Source organism: Delphinapterus leucas, chromosome 18, assembly GCF_059928025.1.
Source record: "Delphinapterus leucas isolate spDelLeu-1000000601 "Yukka" chromosome 18, BTC_Dleu_Yukka2, whole genome shotgun sequence".
Lineage (NCBI taxonomy): Eukaryota > Metazoa > Chordata > Mammalia > Artiodactyla > Monodontidae > Delphinapterus > Delphinapterus leucas.
This window is the reverse complement of record NC_143146.1, coordinates 34082158-34108268: the sequence shown is the minus strand read 5'-3', so window position 1 is coordinate 34108268 and position 26111 is coordinate 34082158. Positions and strand designations below refer to the sequence as shown.

Sequence of the window (26111 nt, the reverse complement as noted above, 5' to 3'; positions counted from 1 at the left end):
GATGATACAAAAAGATGGAGAGATATACCATGCTCTTGGATTGGAAGAATCAACATCGTGAAAAGTCTTTACTACCAAAAGCAATCTACAGATTCAATGCAATCCCTATAAAATTACCACTGGCATTTTTCACAGAACTAGAACAAAAAATTTCACAATTTGTATGGAAACAAAAAAGACCCTGAATAACAAAAGCAATCTTAAGAAAGAAAAACGGAGCTGGAGGAATTAAGCTCCCAGACTTCAGACTATACTACAAAGCTAAAGTAATCAAGACAGTATGGTACTGGCACAAAAACAGAAATATAGATTAATGAAACAGGATGAAAGTCCAGAGAAAAACCCACACACATATGGTCATCTTATTTATTAATTTTTTTTTTTGCGGTACGCAGGCCTCTCACTGTTGTGGCCTCTCCCGTTGTGCAGCACAGGCTCCAGATGCGCAGGCTCAGTGTCCATGGCTCACAGGCCTAGCCGCTCTATGGCATGTTGGATCTTCCCAGACCGGGGCACGAACCCGTATCCTCTCCATTGGCAGGGGGACTCTCAACCACTGCACCACCAGGGAAGCCTGGTCATCTTATTTTTGATAAAGGAGGCAAGAATATACAATGGAGAAAAGACAGTCTCTTCAATAAGTGGTGCTGGGAAAACTGGACAGCTACATGTAGAAGAATGATATTAGAACACTACCTAACACCATACACAAAAATAAACTCAAAATGGATTAAAGATCTAAATGTAAGGCCAGACAGTATCAAACTCTTAGAGGAAAGCATAGGGAGAACACTCTATGACATAAATCACAGCAAGATCCTTTTTGACCCACCTCCTAGAGAAATGGAAAGAAAAGCAAAAATAAACAAATGGGACCTAATGAAACTTAAAAGCTTTTGCACAGCAAAGGAAACCATAAACAAGATGAAAAGACAGCCCTCATAATGGGAGAAAATATTTGCAAATGAAGCAACTGGGAAAGGATTAATTTCTAAAATTCACAAGCAGCACATGCAGCTCAGTATCAAAAAAACAAACAACCCAATCCAAAAATGGGCAGAAGACCAAAATAGACATTTCTCCAAAGAAGATATACAGATTGCCAACAAACACATGCAAGCATGCTCAATATCATTAATCATTAGAGAAATGCAAATCAAAACTACAATGCGGGGCTTCCCTGGTGGCGCAGTGGTTGAGAGTCCACCTGCCGATGCAGAGGGTACGGGTTCGTGCCCCGGTCCAGGAAGATCCTACATGCCGCAGAGCAGCTAGGCCCGTAAGCCATGGACACTGAGCCTGCACGTCCGGAGCCTGTGCTCCGCAACAGGGGAGGCCACAACAGTGAGAGGCCCACATACCGCAAAACAAAAACAAAAACAAAAACCAAACAAACAAAAAAAACTACGATGCGATAGCATCTCACACCAGTCAGAATGGCCATCATCAAAAAATCTACAAATAATAAATTCTGGAGAGGCTGTGGAGAAAAGGGAACCCTCATACACTGTTGGTGGGAATGTAAATTTATACAGCCACTATGGAGAACAGTACAGAGGTTCCTTAAAAAACTAAAAATAGAACTACCATACGACCCAGCAATCCCACTACTGGGCATATACCCTGAGAAAACCATAATTCAAAAAGAGTCATGTACCACAATGTTCATTGCAGCTCTATTTACAATAGCCAGGACATGGAAGCAACCTAAGTGTCCATCAACAGATGAATGGATAAAGAAGATGTGACACATATAGACAATGGAATATTACTCAGCCTTAAAAAGAAAGGAAACTGAGTTATTTGGTGAGGTGGATGGACCTAGAGTCTGTCTTACAGAGTGAAGTAAGTCAGAAAGAGAAAAACAAATACCGTACGCTAACACATATATATGGAATCAAAAAAAAAAAAAAGGTTGTGAAGAACCCAGGGGCAAGACCGGAATAAAGATGCAGACCTACTAGAGAATGGACTTGAGGACATGGGGAGGCGGAAGGGTAAGCTGGGACAAAGTGAGAGAGTGACATGGACATATATACACTACCAAATGTAAAATAGATAGCTAGTGGGAAGCAGTCGCATAGCACAGAGAGATCAGCTCGGTGCTTTGTCACCAGCTAGAAGGGTGGGATAGAGAGGGTGGGAGGGAGGCAGATGCAAGAGGGAAGACATATGGGGATATATGTATATGAATAACTGATTCACTTTGTTATAAAGCAGAAACTAACACACCATTGTAAAGCAATTATACTCCAATAAAAATGTTAACAATAATTAATAATTACCCCTAAGAAAATAAATAAAATAAGTAAATACTGACGAGGCAACATCAATTTGGGGGTCACTGAGTAGTATTTAAGTGCCTGACTGCTAGGTGACTAACTCCTGGGCCAAGCATGGCATTTATTTATTGCCAAAATGTTAAAAATAAAGGAGTATATGACAAGTATAAAGAAATGTGAGTTTCCCTTTTTTTTCCTAATTAAGTTGAGTTTATTTTGGAGTACAGCATAATTTCAGTTATGATTGGATTGGGAGCAAGAAAGAATACAAAGACTATCATAATGCCTGGGCTTGGGGACACTGAGAAAAAGTAAGTGAAGGGAACAAGGCTGTGTTTGTGTCATTCTTGAAGTGTGAAGCAACACATGCTCATAGCTTCCAGAATGCCTGACATAGACCATTTCACAAATTAGCAATGAATTCTGGTTCTTTCTTCTTTGCCTTTCCCATTCTTGATCTTAGTTTCCGAATTTTACTAAATACAGTCTTTTTTTCTTTGATATTGTCTCTTAATCATTAATTTTGTTATTTTTGTTAGCTTCCAAATTTATGAATTTAGTTTCCAGGTTTAAAAAAAGTTTCAAAGGGCCAAATGAGCTTATTTACTGGGGTTCAAGTAGCAAAAGATGATCTCTGCTTTTGTATATTAAAAGTCTTAGGTAGTTCAAGTGCTAGTGAAATAACTTTTAGCAATTAACACATAGAAATGCAGATTCATCTAAAGTGTTTTTTTTTTAGATTACATTTGAGAAAAAATCATATTATGTAATTAAAATCATTAATATTAGTTAAATGTTTTACAGAAAACTCTTCAATGAACAGTATAAGAAAATCACTAAATCCAAGTGCAAGTATACACAAGGTAGAATATTGCTGATCATTCATATTAGACTTGAAGAACCCATCTTTTTACTCGACAAGCTGAATGAATGAATGAAGTGAAAAAATGTTTTATATTACAATTAAACCAAAGCAATAAATAACCCCATAAATTTTATATTTGCTTAAAGTAACTATGTATAATTGTGTTCAAATGTTTCATTTCCTTAATTATTAAGTTGTTTGAGTGGGTTTTCTATGTTATACAACTGACAGCATTCCGGATGGCAAAAAGAAGGCAATTTATTATTAAAATTTTTCTTCAGAGTATTAAGTAAATCGTAATAGAAATTGAGAGTTGTCAGAACTTCAACCTAGATAGCGAGATCTTATCTATATTGAAATATATTAATATATTTGAATATATGGAGTTTTACAAATTCAAATAAAAATAATTATGGCCTTATTGATGGGCAAAATATTGCTGATAGCAAACTCATGAACTATATATTATGTCAACTATGCAAAAATGTTTAATCATTGCCTAATCCTTTCTTAAACCTCCCATTTGTGTGAAGGAATATATTGTCTATAATTTTTCTTAGTTTGAGTTCTGACCACCTTGAGGATTCTGTGGATATCAGATAATTTATATATCACATCTACCTAGAGACTTATGTGCTTCCTTAGACCACTTTGGACATTAGCTAAGTTAGTGCCTGAGTAGGCATCAAACACACAAACCAGGGCTGATTATTTACATTGGCCTTATTGAGGTTATTGCCCCTGATAAAGAGGACTGGCTTTGTTTTAGCACATATTGTTTACATATGTGTGCAATTCTTTGGAGATGCAACAGAAATCTTTTGATTTTAATAATATTAGATGCACCCACATATATAATTTTACTGAAGTCCATAATGCTCTAAAACAATGAAGTCTTTTCTACATCTACAGGTGCATTAATCTTGTATATCCAAGAAGGTGTCTCGTAATAACATATGGTTCAAGCCTTAGGATTTAAAAAATAATTATCATGATGTCAGTTAAAATCAACAAGCAAAAAACATTCTCCAGGAATGTTTCAAGTTTCCAATTTTTATTTATTGCATGTATGATACTTTACAACATTATATTTCCTTTACACTAAACCAAGAATGATACTTTTGAAACTGATTAAGTACCATGATTAACGTCAAACAACATCCCCAAAATGATTGAGCCTAAAATGCAAAATAAAAGCAATTGGGAGGATTTTAGCAGTTCAAGGCTTCCCTTTGAAGAATCATCTTCATTTAATGCTCTTTTTACTGTTTAGTATTCATGCTGTTAGATTGAGTTTATTGTCTAGAATAGATGTTAGACTATAAGCGCTACCTTCAGATTTTGTTCTTTCCTTAATAGTGTGGTCTCGGCAATATAAATATTTTGCTCTTCTGAGTGTTTAATAAAACTCCCTTTAGTATTCTATATATGATATTTCTCAGCAGATTTGTGTTATTAAAATGTATATAGTGGCACACAGAACATTTGGAAAACCCACATAAGACCAAACAATCTTATTTATTGTTAGCTTTCAACTGGCCTATTTTGTATGTAATGTCACAAGAACAAAAAGAAGACAATTTCAAATTTTAAGAACTACCTAGTTGATTAACTCATGAATTTACTGATATAGAACTTATAAACCCTTCGTGTGTTAGATTGGGCTTCAAGCATTCAATAAAACACATTTACTGTGTTCAAGATTAAATCATACCTTGTTTAAAATTAATTATTCTTTTTTAATTGCATTGTATAAACAGAAATGACCTGTTAATTTAAAGAAAGTCTATCAGCACAAAATGAATTCACTCATATAAACAAGCAAGATGAACTTGACCTTGTTTGAACTTGTTTTGATGTGGCCCAGATGGTAGGCTACATGCTTGAATAGCAGGCTAAAGCGGAGGAAAAACTCATAGAGCAAGATCTAGATTTATAGCCTTTTGCAAATTCCTACCTTGTATTGTCCTTTCGGCATCTGTTCTGCCGCCACTGCGGTCAGCTTCTATCTCTGGGGTCAGAGAGTCTAAAAGCACAGAAAGTTAAGAGTGACACACATTTCATTTGATTCTCATTGTCCTTTAAGAAAAAGCAACCTGTTACTTTGGTGCTGAATTAAAATTACATAAATCTTTGTCATCTTTTAAAGGTTGAACAAAGACTATAACCATGAGAACTATCAGAAGATTTGAACGGATAAATAATGCAAAATTGTTCATGAAATGAGATGGGGGGTTGGGAACTTCTCAGATTAATATTTTATTATGTTTCAGTACAGACAGATTTGGTTAAATAGAGAAGCAATGTCAAGTCTCAGATACTGAAGTAACAAAACTGTGGAAGCACCTATGAAATAAAACATTTCCCCCAACACATATGACTCTTCTGCCCACCCTGCTTTCAAGCAGAGCTTAATGAATCACAAGCCGTAGAAATATACAAAACCACAAACACATGTCTAAAATTGCCTTTTGAGTATTCAAAATGAAAGTTAGTTAGCCATGCATAAAGATGCATCCTCTTACCATTTAAGACCCTGAGACTATCTGCTGAAGCTGCCTGTTTTAGTGTTTGTTCGGCTTGCTCACGCCGTTTTGTCTCAAATTCAAGTGCTTCCTGCAATTTTCTCTTTGCCTTCTTCTCCTTCTTTAGCCTCTTTTGAACTATGGCTAGAAAAGAGTATATGCACATTATTATATTTTAAATTTTTTGCAATGATCAAATTTCCACAAATGGTCTGTGTTTTATGTAATGTTCTTTTTTTTTTTTTCCTTGCTGGACTGCATCTGTCTATGCAGAGGAAGTTTAAAAACAGCAACCCACTTTAACCTAAAATAAATCTAAGTAAAATATCTAAGGAGGCCAATTTTTATTTAGCTTTGAACTATTACAAGATTGACTCTAATTGTCATATGTGGAGGCAGATTTAATGGGAAACTAATTTTAATAGATATTTCTATTCACTAATAAAGGAAGACTGATTAAGTAAATTTTGTGGCTTAGTCTCTGCCCTGGAATCAGACTAACACAAAGTAGTCTGAATAGTGCAAAACTTTATGACTCCTATCTCTTTATGAAGCATCAATTTTGAGTAGTAAATGGAGCATTTCCCCTATAAATGCTTTACAAAACTGTTGCACCAGCAAAATTTTTAATAACTCTTTCTTGAAATTTTAGAAAATGCAACAAATATTACTGTCTATGAGGAGCTAAATAATCTTAATTATTGTTAACACATATAAGCAGATATTTTTGGATGAAGCTATTGCAATTTTCTTAGAGATATTAATAATTTCTTCATAGTAAATATATATGCACTATAACATATTTCAAGAAAGTTTTACTTTTACTCTGCAGGAATCTGATGAGTATAAAACTTCACTGCTACTTATATAAAAAAGTAGCTTATGATACAAAAAGTTAACTATGATGAATTTTTCTCCTACTGGACAATTTATATATTTGTATATAACAGGTAATCAATAAATAATAACAAATGTTCCTCACAAAATGTACGTTAACTGTACTTTCATACAATAATTGATCATTGTTTTAACTTTTATACTATATATAAAGTAAGCAATCAGCATATGGAAATCATAAAAGTCCTTGCTTTGAAATAATTTTCTCTTGGATAGTTGATAAACATTGTGGATGTGAATGTGAAAGAATCAGTGTTAGAAAATCCTTCTGGTAGAGTTAGTCACAAGAAGTAATCATTCCAAGTTTATTATATGATTACTTACTACAGATTAAAGAACAACATTTGTTATTTAGCACAATATTTACTCAAAATATAAAATAAGGTAATAATGGCTCATGTAAGAGTTTTACTTTCAATTTCTAATTTACACAAATCCCATTTTTATAATCATTATTATTAAGACGGCAGACCATTAACTTGTCTAGTTTATTGTTGCTGGTATTATATATTAACAGAAACTGTATTTTATCAAAATGTACATTGAGTACAGTCTTATAAGAAAAACAAAACTGGTTTCAAATAAATGATAATTTCCTTTATTTAATAGTGTGAAAATCATATGCTTATCTTAACAAAATTACTTGCCTACTCTTTCCCTTTCCAAAGATGATTGTTTATAAGTCCCTTTAAAAAGAAACAGTAATCTCTGAATTATTTATTTGGATTGTGTACTCCCATGGCACTGAAAGCTCAATATCCAGCGCCTTGCCATAGACCGCTCACTGCTTCCTCCTGTGTGACTGAAGCAAATGGGATTGCCATGTTCTCTCTTCAGGGTAATATGCTGCTTCAATAGACACACTCATAATAGATAATTACTGATAGTTATTACTCTTAATTTGTTGTTCATAGTTAATTAAATGGGAGGTGCATGATGTGATCTGTGAAACATTTTGCCCTATACCTCTAGTGGTTAAAGGAATAAAACAGAATGTAAATCTTCTAACAGTTGTGAACCAACAAAATTCTGAAAGTCTCTCAAGTAACCAAAAGGTTACTTTAGGAATTCAAGGGTCTGCTTTTAAGTCTTCTTAAAAAAAAAACACTTCTCCTAGTGAGAACAAAATTAAGACATGGCTATCTCATGGAAGATGGTTCCACAGAATGAACCATGTTCACTTAGAACATATCCTGCTATCAATGTTTATCTTGTTCTGATTACTCTAGTATCTAAATCTATGCGAAATCACATTATTTAGAACAGTGCTATACACCTGGGGTGACAGTTTCCCAAATCAGCCTCATCCCAGGACCCAGTAGCTGTTGCTTCATAGTAACTAATGAAAAACCTTTAAGTCCTGCCAGTTTTGAAAGCAAAACAGAAAGAATGATTTTTAAATGACCATGTCAAACATATCAAAGGAGAAAGTGTGGAGTATTTATAATGGGTACTTATTAAATGAGAGAAAAGGAGCTCCCCCTTCTAGAATACTGAGGAGAACCTTAGAGCTGAGACAAACGGGAAGTGGTTGTAAAGAAAATACTCTTCGATTTCATACATAAAATAAACACATAAATATGAATGACCTTCAAAATTATCTATACATGCACTGTAAAGTGTGTAAAAAGCAGATCATAGATTGATAATATCATTATTTTTACCCAATAAAAATTCATATCAGTTTCTACTCTGATGTGTATTTGACCTTGTTGGAGAAAAATGAGGCATTCAGAAAGAAAATTATACAAACACTCAACTTTGGTCATTTGTTCAGATATTCATCAGTCTCCCATTTCAGTTGATAAATATCTTACTAAATCTGCTTCGCCTGAATAATCAGTATTTTCTAGTTTAGCTTTATAACTTTAAGTTTTTCAAAGGGCAATTGTGAATGAATATAAAATTTTTCTTCATGGCTGCCATCTTATCAGAGCACCTTCTTATCTTAAAATTATGAATTTGTTAAATGCTGTAAGCAATAAAAATTATGTGATTAATGATATCATTGATATATTTCAACCCCTTGAGGTATGAACAGAAGAGAAACAATGTACTTTGGAGATTAAGAAGCACAGTAAGCCCAGGATTCAAATCCTGCTCTAAAATTTAGCTAAAAGTAAAAACAAAAAAGTTACGGTCTCACAGTAAATCATGAAACATAGTATTGTTATGTTGAATATTTGACATAAAGTATTAGACTTAGTTGGAAGTTTGAAAATACCTCTATTCTTTTGTTCCATCGCCAACTGCTTCTCAAGTGTTTCCCTTAATTCTCTTTCCCTTAAAAAATCCATCTTCAATTCTGTTTTTTCAAGTTGAACCTGTTTTTCTTGAGCTCTGGCATTATCTATGGCAACTTTCAAGAGCCCCTGTACAAAGAAGGTATTCAGAATTGTAATATTTTGGTATGAAGCACATTTCATTCATTACTTTAAAGTATTTTAAAAGAGAACAACCCACTTATCAAATTCTTTGGCTCCTATTGTGCAGTCACTCTGTACTCACTAGGACAAATAATATAACTAAAGAAAAAAAATCTAAATTTAATTAAACTATTTTAGAAAGACAAATATTTTTGGCATGCAGGTTCAACTGCTTCTAATTAGAATATCTAGATTTAAAACTATATGAGGGTAGCACATAAGCGTGTCTAAGAAATAAATACTGTGGAGAAAATTAGACTGGAGCTGTTCCACGTGTAATTATCTGACATAGTTTATATAAGCCCACGTGATGCTGGCAGTACCCACCTATCTCTCAGGGCTCATTTTCTACTACTCCCTACTGAGATTATATGCGACACCAGTGGCCTTTCGTTTCTAAAGGCACTGATTTGTTTCTGCACCAGGGACTTGGGTCTTTCTGATACCCTCCTGAATGCTTTTCCTCCCGAGTTTGCAAGGCTCATCCTTCATTCATCACACGTTTGTTCCGTCACCACACAAGAAAGGCCTTCGCTTCCCATCCTATCTGGAACAGCCCTCCAAACTCACCTGCTTATTCCCTCCTTAAAATTCTTCATAGCATTATTATGTAATTTTGTCATATATTTATTCATTTAGTGCGTTATGTTGCATCTTCTCCACTGAAAGGTAAGCTCTCTGAGGCAGGGACATTTTCTCTCATTGGGTACTACGTCCCTAAAACCCAGAGAGTGCCTACCACAGAGTAGCTTTTTAAATTTTGATGAATAGAAATTATAATACTGGTATATTTTTCTCGAGCTACATAATATGTGTAAGGGATCCAAAACTTAGTGGCTTAATAGTGCATTATTTTTAAAAAGGCAATCAAAATGGCTATAAACAGAGGATAACTTTTAGGGGACTATTTGATAGTATATATAATAATTCAAGAGCATACGGTGAAGGCAAACTATATTTATTTATATAACATAAAGTCATATATATGTAATTTGACTGTATTCTATTTTAAAAAATTAGTAGTATTCTCAGGTTTTTGAAAATGAGAATATGTAAAACATATACAAAGCATTCTGCATGTGTTCTCTTCTAAGATGCTTTAGAAAATTATTAGTAAACTTATTAGTAAAAATTGGAGCTAAAATTTCCATCCTTATCAACTCAGCAATACAAAATGCTGTTTTGAAGAAGATGTTTTGCTTTGGTTTGTGAACATCAGCAGCTGAATTTTTCAATTGAAATTAGAAATGAAATGGAAGTTAGTGCCAATTGTAGATATATTCTAGAATGTGACCCCTTTGCAGGAGACACCACAAGCAGTTTGATTCAGGAATTTCAACTCCAGCTTGACTTATTAGTGCAATAGGAATGTACCTTCAGCTCAGCCCACTGATGTAGCATTGTCACAAGCCATTTTTAATCTCTTTTCAAGCACATATAAATTATTTCATATTTGTTGTTACTGACCCTGAGTTTTATGGATTAATTCTTGTGATATGAAACAAACCAGAGAATTTCTATGTGGCAGTTCATCCCTCCCTACTATTTTGTTTTTAGCAATAAAACATAGCTGCTAAGAAAACTGCCATCTTAATTCAGTAACATTCCTGTGTATGTTTCTTCTTCATCAGAAACAAACAATTAGTAACAAATAAAAGAGATCATTACATCAAGTGCCCTTTTAGATCACCCCAATTAAAACTTTAGTTTTGCTGTATTTTAATTCTAAGATACCAAATTCTAATTTTCTGTTCTGATTGCTCTTGTTGACTTATCTTTGAAAGATGTACTCTCTGTGCAATGTCTAGATATTATTTAGCAAGATGCCAATGTTGGCACCACTTAATGTGTTGATTGGTTGTATTATCAGTAGCTGTTTAAAATAAATTACTATTAAACTATTATTGTCCTTGGCTGACAAAACACAATATTTTGGCATTTTTAAAATATGAAACAATCATTATGAATAAACATGTTGAATAATGTTAAGCTGCAACTCTAATTTGTGTAATTTTATATTAATATTTGTTGTAAAGTATGAAGTTGCTAAGAACATTTATATTTACTGTTTCCTTTTGTTACTGTTGCTGCTAATGTCACTAATGGTAATATATTACCTATTCCTGCTGCTTATGTCTGAAAAATATTAGCTTATAGGATCCAATACCATCTAGGGAATACTTATAAGCTGTATAAAATTAAGTTTCATTTTTAGACTTTAAATCAGTGCACATCAGGAGTCCAGTGTGAACAAAAATCTTCACTAGAGTCAAACAGATGCATATGCAAAAAATATGGTATTGCCTGTGACCGCTCTGCTGCAAAAAATACAGAAAACCGATTAAATTTCAGTGCAGCAGGGAGCTGGGAAAAGCAACAGCAAGTAGTGTTCACAACATCTACAAATCACTGGGACACCATTTTAACCATCAACGATAATAGTACTTTCAGATTTGTGTGACTTCTGTAAGTTTTCCAGGTAGATCATATGCAAAAGGTCACACTAAATGCTGGGTTTCATGTGGTCGTGCAGCATCAAGAAAATTCTACGATGACAGTGAAATACACGGGGCTTAAAACGTGAATTTGCTTCCAAGGGGAGGTCAGTTCTCATGATGTTGAAGTTGGACCATGACAGTTGTGAAGAAATGCATTTTAAGCTTACTCTATGACACAGCAGTTGTTTGACCTCAAATTTCTTTTCTATAGGTCAGGCATAATGGTTGTCATAATACACAAACATTTTTGTTTTCTGAAATGATCTACCATGTAAATTAAATTATTCCCATAATTTTCAGAGAATGAGTCTATTATATATATAATATACATATATATATATATTTAAGGACACTGATTAATCTAGCAATATCTCAACTATTTCTATAGCCTAGGAAGTACAAATATCTGTTTGTATAAGATGTACTGATATAAAAGAAACATTTCTTAATTTGCTAGTTAGATCCTAGAGGAAGAAAAGCTTACTTAATCCATATTTGTATTTTGTACACATTTATTTCGGAATCAGATGACACGTAAGGTTCCATGAATGTCACTGAAACTCATGTGCCAAAATTTGTGCTCAATAATTTGTTGCTTCTAATGAAAGTAAATAACTTAGTTGGAGGAGATTTTTAGCCATCACCTATTCTAACTAAAACCTTTTAAATATTAGAAAACCAAGGTCCAGAAGGAACAGGTGACTTATCCAAGATCCCAAACTAGTAAGTTGACTAAGCCTGGATCAGAAATCCCTAGCTTATTTAACTTTTTTTTTTCTTTTGTTTCTTTCCAGGATGAGAAGGAATAGAGTGCCTTGAAACCAGGAACTTTTATAGACAGAAAAAATATATGATAGCACAGTATCAACTAACACATTTTCACAGCTCTTGTGACAAAAGTTATAGCTATACTTGGTATAATGTTATGGTTACTGTTCTCCGAAGTCGATTAACAATGACCTCTCCATCAGAAGCACTTCTAGGTATCCTACACTGGATATTGGTGTCTAGAGATCCTACAATGGGTAGAATTTCCTAAGTGATAAGAGAAACAGAGGTGAAATGGGTCATCTGTTATTCACAATAAGCCCCTTGCAACTACACCTGAGTTTCTGTTACTAAGTAGACTTTTGGAAAGCCCCTAAAGGATGGGTGAGGTTCAGAGAGCTTCTGGATTGGTCAGCATGTGGAGGTACTGGCTGGGTGGCATGTGCAGAGGGCACAGAAGCTCTATGCCTCATCCCACATACCTTGCCCTATGCATCTCTTCTATCTGGCTGCTCCTGAGTTATATTGGACAAGTCATCTGCTCCTTCTTGACCTTGGTTTTCTCATCTTTCATAATAAACTGGGTATTTAGTAAGTAAAACATCTTCCTAAGTTCTGTGAGCTGCTCTAACAAATTAATTGAACTCATGGCGGGGGGTGGTGGGAACCTCCAATCTGTAGCTGGTTGGTCACAAGCACAGGTTATAATCTGGACTTAAAATTGACAATGGAAATGAGGGCAAGGAGTGCAGTCTTGTGGGACTGAACTCCTAACCTGTGAGATCTAATGCTATCTCTAGGTAGATAGTGCCAGAATTGAGTTAAATTGTAGGGCACCCAGCTGGGGTTGCAGAATTGCTTGGTGTGGGAAAAACTACCAGACATTTCTTGATCAGAAGTGCCAGAAGTTAAGTACTGTTGGAGTAGAGTAGAGGAGACTTATACAGGAGTATTTTTCCTGTATAAGGACTCATTAAGATTACTCAGTAAATATTAGGTTTACTATTTATGTTATTATTATTGTCGTTGTATACAATATAAATTAGTAAATACAATATAGAGTCCAGATTTTTAAGAGGTTAATGCTACTGTCTTCATTATAGTAAACTGGGTTAAAAATACTGGCTATATTTTACTGTTTTTTTTATATGATCTCTTTTCACAAGTTGGTAATGGGAAAAAAGGGGAGAAGATTAATATATTATTATGATTAAAGATAAAAAGATATAATGTAAGACCAATATATCTGATTCTAGTCTACCCATATCTTGAAGCCAGTGTCCTATTTTGTTGTTTACCTTTTCAAAAAGTTTCCTTCTAATTCTCTTATTTGACTCTGTTAAAAATATGTATTGATGATGCAAATGAAAAATGATTAATTTCTTTGAAATGTATAAATTATAGCATTACTGGCATGACATTCAAATGTAAAGACTGGAATATGTATAATCAGAATATTTGGTCAATTTTTTTTTTTTTTTTTTTTGCGGTACACAGGCCTCTCACTGTTGTGGCCTCTCCCGTTGCAGAGCAACAGGCTCTGGACGCGCAGGCTCAGCGGCCATGGCTCACGGGCCCAGCCGCTCCGCGGCATGTGGGATCTTCCCGGACCGGGGCACAAACCCGTGTCCCCTACATCGGCATGCGGACTCTCAACGACTGCGCCACCAGGGAAGCCCTGGTCAAATTATTTTTCACTGTCTTCCCTTAAATATAGAAGTAACGAATACTTCTTAAATACAACATTTAGATTATGTTTATTTATTAGACCATAATGAACCAATCTGGGACTGCCATGCATTGTGGTTTTAACATCCCTTTTAGGTCTTCCTTGTTTGTTTAATACCACCACATAGACAAACCATACTGACCCAAACTCCTATCCTCTCTCCCTTTATGGCATATATCTTTAGTGCTAACTTCACCCCTAACTAAACTTTATATTCTCTACCTTATTTTACCTTTCTACTTTTTACTTATTTACCTATTCTTATTTTAATATTTGTAAGTCATTTAAAATAATTCTTGTAAATAGGATAAACAATGTAAATCATTTGTTCCTGGTCCTATGTACAAATAGATCCCAGTTATTCTTTACAGCATGAAAGCTCAGATTGAGTAAGTAGGTAAATTCTCCTTTCAGTTTGTTCAAATGGTAGTCAATGATCGAAGGTGTCACATCCAGTAAATTGACACTAAAATTCTACTTTCCTCACCTATAATCTCACAGGGAGTTCTCCACAGATGTGTTTGATTAAGGAAGCCATAATGAAAGACTACCCGCATTGAAAAAAATAAAATAAAATTCCATATAAAATACATTTTTAAAAATCCTAAAAAGCAAAATCTAGAATGAATCCATATCTCTCACTAAAGTGAAATTGCTGTCTTTTACTGAAGATATCTTTATCCTTCATTACTTTTAATTTCTGAAACACTCAAATTTTAAGAAAGAACAGTATAGTTCTAGAAGTTAGCAAAAATCTAGTGCCTAAAGGTATATAATATATATATATATTTTCTATACTACATATATTTTTCTATACTATTGATATATATAAAATATGTATTTTCTATACTATATATAGTACATATATATTTTAAAATACTAGTCTACAGTATTTTTCCACAGGCCCTCTTTTAAAGCACTAAGAAATAACATTTATGAAAATTCAATTCTGATAACACATTATGGAAAGGACATCTGTAGTAATCATTACAAATTTTAAAATTGAAAATTATCAAATTATAGAATATCATGAAATTAACTTATTGAATATTAGAACAATAACTCCTTAAATTATTCTGAAGAGATGTTTGGTCATTAACTTTAAGGAAAAATAGAGTCTATGTGCACTAAATTTAAATATAACCCAATGTCTTGGGTTTAATTACAATAACAAATATACATAAAAAACCTTTAGTTTCAAACATGAAATTGTATGATGTAAAAAATATAAACATTTTTAACTCAATTCTTTTTCATTGTCATTGTGATAAAATACCTTCAAAGGAAATATGGAGCTTTAAACTTACCACGCCAAAAGAGTGTTACCATTTGAAACAGAAAGCAGAGAACCCCATTATATATAATTGAAATTGCAGAGGAAATTGAGGTAGACAGAATGTAATTACCCAAATTAGAATTTGGACAGCAAACACATTTATACTGTATGCCCCATAAGCCAGGGTCATGACTGTTTAAACATTCTATACCATTCCTAGGATATTACTATAACTCAATATATGTGACAATAATAAAAGAGCTAGCATCTATGACCTTTTGCAAAATAATGTGAAGCCATTACTGAACATAAATCCAGTATGTGTGTCTAATGTGTGTGTATATATATATATATATACATGTATATATGTATGTATGTATGTATTGTGTGTTTGTATTACTGTGCATGGAACTCAATAAGATTTTTCATCTTTATTTTACCTTATGTACACATATGTGCATGCACATATACATGTATATAGGTATTAAATCCATACATATAAATATATAATATCTACATATATATACATACTTATATATATGCAAGACTGAAGTGAACAAGCATAATTTATTTTAAATGAAGTATTCTTATTGTAGGCGTTCTAACTTTATCAGACACAGTTTCCTATGATTTGGGACTAGAAATAAATAACTTAGTTTGCCTTGATGATCATCCTATCATCAACTCTTCCTAAAATATACCCTCTCAAGGCTGGTTGGAAGGTTAGAGAGTATATTAAATCTAGAGATATATTCCATAAAATAAATTATTTGTCTAAAATTTGTACATTTGAAAACTGAAGTTTCCTTTTTTTTTTCTTTAAAGAAATAATTCCAATTTGAGGTGATGCAGATATTTCCAGTCTGGGTATTACTGGCCAGGGGTGGGTGGAAAAACACTCTCAAACTGACAGAATTTGACTTAGTGATGTGGTTTTTACACACAATGCAAGGGCCCCTGTGTAAACCCACTCTTCAGATGAGCAAGCTGGTCTATACTAGTGAATGTTTACACAGAAATGTTTTCTCTGCTGAAATTGAAATTAAATTACCACTTTCCTGGTTAAAGAGGTTTTAGTTAGTGAAGATACAGACACCTAAATGGAGAAATTTAAGTTAAATGCTTAGCTTCATATGGGGTTATATACATAAGAAAATAAATTGTTCCCTTACTTCTCAGAGAGTCCATTTTAAAACGTTGAGGGATATTTTCTGAAAGCATTTAATTTGACAAAGGAGAAATTCATTAAAAACTCTACCTTGGAAAACAATAATATGGGCCAAATTTTGAAAAAAATAAGTTTTATGTTTATTCTAAAACATAATCAATTATTTAACCTTGATTACATTTAGGCTAGACTGATGATTTATTTCAATTACTGAGATATAAAACCTTAAAGTTGAATACATTTCTGGAGACTCTAATTACGTTAGTATTAAAAATGCCATATTAATAGATGAGAAGATATGTTACATTAAAGGCCTTCTGTTATGTCCTTGGAGGGGTAAATAAAATTAATTACATTTCTACTGGGAGAAAGTTTAATATGGTAGGAAATGTGTACAGAAAAATATCACTAAGGATTGAGTGCTTGAGCAAAGATTAAAAAAAAAAAAATTACCAGCACAGTATCTGTAAGCGTATGCTTACTACTAGCTATTCCAAGTGTGTTGAAGTAGAGGGCAAAAATCTCCATCTGGGGTCCACATGACCACTTCATGTGTGGGCAAGAAAATTATGCTTTCTTTTATCCCAAACACTCTTATTATTTTGGCTCCATGCTCTATGTTATTGCTAACTGTAAGTATTTTTGATTCATAATGTACTGTACGTAAAATATACATCCTGAAGACTACATAGGAAATCCGTGGAAAGTTTTGTATGGCTTTTTGAAGTCTATTCTTTGAAGAAACTCTATTAACTGAAATAAACTTATTTATGAAAGAAGGGATTTTTTGGATTCTTTTACTTTAGACATATTTGAATGACTAAACATATCATTTCCTCACCGAAAGGCCAGCAGTTTAAAAATAGCTAAATATTTATTAGCACTGGTATACTGTCATTTAGTACATCAGACAAACTTAAACAGTTAGATTCCTCCCATTAATTGGCAATAAGGAAGGCATTTAGGCAGAATAATTTTTAAAAGGCCTAGGTCATTTGCATCTAAGTTTTCATTAAGGTGTATACACCTTAATATGTGTATATTAATGTGCGTAATATATACATATTTGAGTATTTCTAATCAATTTGATTTGTGTAGTAAGTTTAAAATCTTAAATTGCTAGAAAAATTTCAATACCATGGTTCAGTCAATCTCAAGAATGGATTAAGCTGGAATAGTATGAATTTGGGAAAAATAGATAACTGAGCCTTCCACGTTCCTTTCTCCCAGACTGTGAAAAAGTCCTACCTGTATGTTAGTCAGAAGGGTCTCTATGGAAGACAATCCATCAGGAAACAGAAAAGGAGATGGGAATCCTGGAGGTAGTGGTTGTCCGTGCCCAGTTAGAGAAAGTTTGTCAAGGCTGTCTCTTGCAGTTGGTGTGGAAAGCGGGGTCTCATCTGTATGTGATTGAAACAAAAATATAGAACAAGTTACGCTTGTCTGTTTTTATTAGACCTCAGTAATGGCTTCCCTAGTGGTTTCCAGAACATTTATTGCAAATTGGTTCCTGCTATCAGGAGAAAATGCTTTCTGCTGAATTTTCTTTAATGAAAAAGCTGTGGAGATACAACAAGATAACATTAATGAGTAACTTTATAAGCCTCTTAAATGCAGTCTCTAATGAGACTGAGTTTACAGTGCCATAGAATCTTTTTAAAACAAATATTATCTCATATATAGTTGTGATAATATATTCAGGCTGACTTTATGGGCACCTTCCCAATTATCTCATTTTAGTTTGTTCTGTTCGGATTGACAATAGGGTATTTCTAGAGCTTCATATAGGAGAAATGCTATGTATATTAGTGTCTCTTTCTCAATTAACCCTTCCTATATATCAATGATTTGTTCAAATATATTCTTAAGGAATCTACAAGTGAATATACAATTAAAACCTTTAATTCCACGACTAAAATAAAAACTGGAATCAAATATATTCTTTCTCAATTATAATTGAATAATTCAATATCATGAAAACTAAAGATCTAATTCTTTTGGCCCTGAATACCTCTCACCTCATATTGAAAAACTAGTTTTTTAAACATGAAAAAGGGGTCTAAAGAAAGGGTAATAATATACAACTCTCAAAACATTTCAAAAATCAAATATAAAACCTTCTAAGATAAATTAACCTTTACTTTGCTTATTGAACATTCTCCAACATTGTAAGCAACTTAGAATAATGCCCAGATACAAATTCTTTTTACTCTCACGGTGAAATCTTCTTATTCAGTTCTTTATTATTTAAACATTTTAAAATAGATACTTAGTATGGTTTATTTTAGTCTATTATATCACAGAGAAAATTTTATTCAGGGCGGGATTCTCAATTTTGTAAATATTTTCATATTTCACCCCAGGAAAATTAGAGCAATATATTTGCACAGTCCTGATAATATCTCTTAATTTTGCAAGTGGCTAAAAACTTCAGCACACTTACCTTTATGCTTATAATTTGATTCCACTGTTCTCCTGAATCATTTCTTTATTTTTCATTACAACACCTAACCACACAACACCTTTTCCAATTCCCTCTGTCTGGGGCAGAAATATTCTGGAAGTTGCCGCACTTCTCTGTCTCTGACTAATGTCAGGACAAGTTAAATTCATCTCCCTCACCTTTCCACATTTCTAGTTAATGAACCAAAAGGGAAGAAAGGCTGGGGAGGGGAGTGACGGATACAAGGCCTTCTGTTAACTACCCTGCTCTCATACACACTCACTCATTCCTTAGCAGTTTCTCTTTCCACTCCCTCCTCTGTTAACTCACTGACAGATGATCTGAGGCAGCAGGTACTAGAAGAAGAAACAGAGTTAGCAGCCTGCGTAGGACTCATTGTGTTCTTTATTTTTTTTAATCACTCTTGTCACCAGGGTTAAAGAAAGCCTGCAGTGCAGGGGTAGGGCTACTATGTGGCTAATATGATCAAGGTGATCTTGGACACCATTTACCTAGCTGTCATAAATTACTCCTCCAGACCAAGGCTGCTAGCGTTTTCTCATGATAGCTCTGCAAAGGCGCTTGTTAAACATCTATGTGCATGTGAAATTGTTTAAGAATAAAGAGCTATATTTTTTGATCAGCATCACCTTAGCTGTCACATGCTAAAGAAAGTGTGGCTTAATAGATCATGGGGATAATAATTGCTTGTCTCTTGAAGAAAGGCATAGAACCAGACGACCACCTGAGTTTGCTTTCAGCATTAGAGTCTATGACTCCACAATTCTTAAAGGTTGTCCAAGCAAAAAGCATCAAATGTATGTATACACACACACACACATTTGATTATAAGTTCCATAATTCCCATGACTACTTGACTTAACCAACACATTTATGCTTGACTACGTTTGGCTATTGTGTGAGTTAATCCATTAATCACTCATGATATATACATTTATATATGTATTTACTTAATATTACCAATATCTACTTAAACAATGTACTAGAAACTGGAGAAGTGATGTTAAAAAATACAACTTGCAAGTCTTAAGAGCTCATCTAGACCCTAGTGACAGATTCCAATTATAAAGTAGCTAATTCTTATAGTTAGTAAAACATTTTGTCTTCCATCATTATTCTGTTAGCTACTCCAATTTTTTCCCAATGTAGGATTAAAATTGTTCCTTGTTTATGTGTAGGAATATGTGGGGTGTGTGTGTGAATGTCATTTTTTTTTTTTTTCTGCAGTTGCTTCAGTGGAATGCTCATCTTTGCCCTTACGGCTTCAGGTAAGTGTGAACAGACTATCATGTAGTATGGTATTATGTGATTAGATTCATTTATTTATCATTTTATATGGTTGAGATACTGTATTAAGCCACTTTCACTCAATCAAATTTAGGGCACAATGACAGCTATAAAGAAATGAAAAAAGAGTGATTCTTAAGATCAATAAACATATTTGAAAAGGAGACAAATAAATTAATCAAAGATCGAACAAAACAAAAATATTCCTTTGGCTTCAAGACCCTACTGTCTGAGAAAAAGTTGTCATCTTGTGGCAATTAACATCATAGAAAGTCTCAGTCTTCCTACAAAGATAGTAAAATTGGGAACACAGTTATTCCTTTTGAAATAAAAGTGACCTTTGATATCCTAAATGTCTTAAGAAGATTAAAGCAAAAGTTTGAGAAGCCAGACAACGTGGAAGAGTGTTTTGACATCACATAATCTCCACTGACTTCAAACAATGAATGATGATGAAGCACAAATTCACAAAACACCTATTGCAGCTTGATATATCTGTACATTTTTAAAAGTTTTATCTTTAAAAGAAAGTTAGCTTGTCAGATGCTATTCTCGTTGAATTATTATGGCATTTTACAATGTAATCTCTGTTTTTTGTTCTTTGATACTATGCTTTTAAATAATTGTAAACTTATGGAGAAGTTGCAAGAATTGAACAAAGAATCCCTATATACTTCTGTAGTGTATTGAATGGTAGCCCCCTGGCCCCCACTATAAGTCCATGTCCAATCCCTGGATCCCAGTAATTCTAGCTTATTTGGAAAGAGGGTTTTTGCAGGTGTGATTAAGTTAAGGATCTTGAGATGAGATCATCCTGATGTAGGATAGGCCCTAAATCCAACGACAAGTGCCCTTATAAGAGAAAGGCAGAGGGAAATTTGAGACACAGAAGAGGGCCACAGAGAAGAGGAGGAGGCAAAGTGGAGATGGAGACAAAGATTGGAATTTGGGGGCCATAGTCAAGGAATGTTGACAACCACCAGAAGCTAGAAGAGGTAAAGAACAGTTTCTCCTTTTTCGTCTCTTGGAGGGAGCTCATCATGCTGATACCTTGATTTTAGACCCCTGGTCTCCAGAACTATGAGAAAATAAATTTCTATTGTTTTATTGTGGTAATTTAAAATGAATTTCTATTGTTTTATTGTGGTAATTTATTAAACCAGACCTTGGAAACAAATTTAATTCCTTCCTCAAATTGTTTAAATTGTTTACATTTTGCCATATTTGGTCTTTAATTATTTCTCTGTCTCTGTCCGTCTCTTGCTCTGTGCATGTGTATGTATGTCTGAACCATCTTCCCTCTTTAATCTTTAAGACTTCACTGCATATTTCATAAGTACAAGGGCATACTTTTTCATAATCACAGTATAAAATCAGAAAGAATAACATATATAGAATACTATTGTTCAACCAAGAGTCCATATTCCAATTCCATTACCTGAGACGTTTTACTGTAAAGAACTTAATTAATAAATAAGTATTTTAATTTACTTGACAAGTACTGGGGAAGTATTTTCTCTGAGCAGGTGGCAGGTATATAGTAGCCTACAGGATGGCCTCTGATGATTCCTCCCTGCTGTTATTCACATCCCATATAGAACCTTTCCCTTAGTCTGAGTTAGACCTAACAAACAGAATAAAGCAAATGTGATAGGATGTCACCTCCAGGATTCAGCTGTAGAAAGTCTGTTTCCATCTCTCTCTCTCTCCCTTTCCTTATATTTCCTGCCATGGAGGAACCAGCTGTAATGTCATGAGACAGCCCTGCTCAGGGACAAAGGACAAGAGACAGGGCTGCCAAAAACCACATGAGTTGGCTTGAAAGATTCTCCGTGCCCAGTCAATCCTTTAGATGAGGCTGCAAGCCACGCTGATGGCATAACTGCAAACTCTTGAGACCTTAAACCAGAGGTATCCAGCTAAGTTGTACCCAGATTTTTGATTCACAGAAATCATGAGATTTTAAATGTATGATGGTTTAAGCCACTAAGTTTTAGTGCAATTTGTTCCACAGCTATAGATAACTAAAACTGTGCACACTACTTTCTGAATACATTGGGATGTATAATGAAAATAATTCAGTGTTCAGTTAGTAACAGCTACTTTGGACATGGGACAACTTCTTCAGGCTTCAATTTCCTCAATTTTAAAAAACTAGCAGGTTGAATGAGACAAACTCTAGTATCACTCAAATCTAAAATTACACATTCTCTATTACTCCTTATAAGAAATCATAAAAATTAGTTAAGTGGAAATTTCACTTATATTGATTGGAGGGTGATAGTGCATCAATTTGGCATCTGAATTTCAATATCTTAATTACAAATTCCAAAGACTTATGGATATCTCGTTAACATCTGAAAAAGAATGAGTCACACAAACACGAAATTTCAGAGAAAGCTATTGATTATACTTAGGTTTACAAACTCTATTTTATAAGGAGTCAAATTATCTTGCTTCATTTTATCAAATTAGACAATCTGATAAATTCTAATAAAATTTGAAAAATTTATAAGACAGTCATTCACAACACTGGGGACTGATGCAATGATGGGTACATCTTCCTAGGAATAAAGTAAGCACTTTTGAAAGCTGCATTAACTAGGGCATAATCTTTTTAAATACTCCACAACCGTAGGGGTCAGTAGTTATGCCAATTCTCTAAAGAGTTCTTGTTGTTTTTAAAGTCCTAAGAAAGAGTGGTTATTAACTTTAAAGTATTCTTGTATTTTAATTTAGTTCTAGGGAACTACAGTGATTTTCTAAAGGAAAACAGAACAGCACATATTATAAACTAACAAATGATTTCATCTTTTGACCAGAAAAAGCTACTGATTAACATCTTAATAATTATAACAAATATAATTATGACAATTACAACAACACATAATCAATTAACATCAATTAGAACATAAAGGACAATATAAAGAGAAAGTAAAAAAGAGAAGAAAATATTTTAAAACTCCAAAATCAATAAAGTATGAAAAAATGATATTTCATTCTTTTCATCATTTCATCTCATGATTCTACTCATATTTTAAGTCACTTATCAATAAATGACTATCACTAAGATTGATGCCGCTGTAAGACAGGCTTTTTTCCATCCCATCTTATCACACATAACAATTTAGCAGGATATCCTAAGGAACAATGTTGTTTGAAAAAGTAATGAGCCTCTACTTTGAAAAGGTTTTCTTTCCTGTTAATATGTTATTTTCATAACTAATCCCTTTGGGTTTGAATTATATATTCGTTTTCAAGTTTGTGTGTGTGTGTGTGTGTGTGTGTGTGTGTGTATCTTTGTCTCTGATATCTTTTATTATATCATAAGGTCCAAGTAGAAAAATACTCCCTTTTAGAAAACCATACATTCCAAGGGAATTCACATTTATTCATATTAATGTGAAGTAGATAGCAGCAGTATTAAAATGGAAAAATTTCCATATTTAATGTTTACAAGTGATCTGAAAGTTTGCATGAAACTGTTATATTTCTATACTGGTAAAGTAAAAAAAAATGTTGACAAAAATTCTGGAGAATATGGTACTGTCTATAGAGAAGTGAATAGTTATTTATAGAAATAAAAATTTTTCTTGGTCATTTTGATAAATTCCCATCACAACTGTATATAAAGTTAAGTTTACTGGTGTTTTTGGAAACTCATCAGCCACATTGTCCAACTGGAGTAGAGGCATGAATAATTTTAAAAAATTAAGTATTGGTGTTTAAAAATTTTGAAACTTACATTCAAATGTAAAACACAGTCATTTAAATTGAGCTCAGTTACACCTCAACCATGGTTCATTCCTACTCGAGACACTCTGGATTTAATTTGACAATAGGAACTAATAATTCTGATGCCACAATGTAATCTTAAATCAAAAACTGGTCACAAACTTTCATGTATCTATTCCAATTCTTATAAGATATCCAGGAATATCACAAAATAAGTCCTTTCTCATATTTTAAATTTTAAGCCCACTTTCCAAATTCTGGATTTAAAATTACTCCATTTTTTTACATAAAATCGTTACCATAATGTGATACGGTTACAGTAAAATGAGAAGTAAGCCAGGCTAGATTCAGAAGGGGTGAGTTTAAGTCCTGGTTCTACCAAGTGTTAGCAAATAACTGAGCAAAGAATCCATCTGTTATGTTCTATGAGACTCATTTGGTCTATTTATTAAAATGAAGACCACAGACTGAAAGGACTGTAGTTCAAATCCAATTAGATTATGTATATGAAAGTGCTTTGTGAAATATAAAATGATAATAAATATAAAGTATTAATAATTAAGAAATAACTAAATTTATTCGAAATTTCCTATTGTAAACTTGGCTTCAATGTGCCATGGAGGGAAACCTAATATTGTACCATGAGCCATAAGCCTGTGGTTTCTATATTATTTCTCTCTAATGAGCCTTGTGATGATGAAATATCATGTTGATAATAAAATTACTACTGTATATTATTACAGTTGCCGTATATAAACTAAACCTGAGTTAGTTCAGTGAACAGTTAAAATTGACTATGATAGAAATAACTTGAGAAAGGGCCAAATAGGATGAACTAGTTTACTGATTTTCTTCAGGTAGCAGGTCCTAAAGAAAATGGGTAAATTGACTTACACAAAAAGAAAATAGTACAGATTTTGGAGAAATAGACTGAAAAGCATAAGAACACTTAATTGCTTGGATATACTGGAAGCAGTATTAGAACTCTGGATTTCAAGTTTGGGTAAACAAACAAGAAGATTTAATACTCAAAGGAGATCATTGTAAGTGCATGTTTGGCAGGATGATGGAGGTGTGCTAAGAAATACACCAAGCTCACAGTTCTGCCTAATTTAAGGCATAAAGTATTTATTACACACATATGCAACTATCATGGGTTGTTTACTGTTGAGAAGCTGACAAAAGTTCAGGACCACTCCTTAAGGGAAGAAATAGAACATGTATTGCAGCTCCCTAACATACGGTAAGAACTGATTGATATCTGTTGAAAGAATATGTGAATGAGATGAGATGAGGCAGAAGCTGAAATGAGAAGGATATAGACTCTGCTTACTACACCCGGGAGAATAAAACTAAAAATACTTTCTACTGGGAAACCTCTCTATTGATTACAAGGCAATTTCATAGACATTACCTTGGGTTAGGAGGAAGCCCTAGGAAGAAGATAAAAAAATACATACAGTTATAATCCTAATAAGGTTATGTGCCAAAGGATTGATTCAAATGACACCCAGTGGTTATTTAGAAAAAGAAGAGATTATACTTAGATGATGCAAGTTGACAGCAGAATGAAGAAAAATAAAATTTTCATGGCAAGGTGCATTCGAAATGGGCATTGAATACTGGGAAATATTTAAACAGGGAAGGTGAAAGGGTTGTGAGGAAACCGCACAGGGATAACAGTTCAAGGAAAACAGGGATACTAAGTGTCCTAAAGAAACTTTGTATATTTAAGGGGAAAGTGTATATTTTCTACCATTATTCTCAAAAGAGAGTCTTTAATTTCTGTCTATTCTGCATTTGTGTTTCAAAATCTATGTATGGAGGAAACACTAAATCAAGCTATACATTAATTTTAATATCTAAACTTGGCTTTGACAGCAAAATTGTCCTTTGGCCATTGAGAAGATGAAACTAAAATACTCAGGTATCTGTGCATAGATTTTTTTTCCTCCCACAAACTGGAATTTCTTGGCAAAATACAATGGTGCCACACATTAAACACACACACACACACACACACACACACACACACACACACTGATTTAACTTTTAAACATTTTGGGTGGCTTTCACCCCTGCTTGTCTCTTAAAGTCTTAAGCTGTAAGTATTTATGAAGGAGCTGGTGTAGCTTATGCCGAAAAAACCCACTTAATTGACCTTTCTGTCTTTTCCATGACCCTGTAGGTT

At 33.6% G+C, this 26111-nt stretch overlaps 1 protein-coding gene across 2 annotated transcripts in view; it reads right to left on the bottom strand.

Annotated features, from left to right (window-relative positions):
* The window catches only part of DACH1 (dachshund family transcription factor 1), a 414474-nt gene that overhangs the window by 35518 nt on the left and 352845 nt on the right, over positions 1–26111 (bottom strand). The window contains exons 7-10 of one of the 2 annotated variants that reach the window (XM_022577063.3): positions 17683–17834; positions 8794–8941; positions 5673–5816; positions 5105–5173 (exon numbers count right to left, since the gene is read on the bottom strand). In XM_022577063.3, the coding sequence (XP_022432771.1) occupies positions 5105–5173; positions 5673–5816; positions 8794–8941; positions 17683–17834 (513 nt within the window). Of the gene's footprint in view, positions 1–5060; positions 5174–5672; positions 5817–8793; positions 8942–17682; positions 17835–26111 lie in introns of those variants that run through there. The other variant, XM_089899464.1, reaches the window with a different exon arrangement.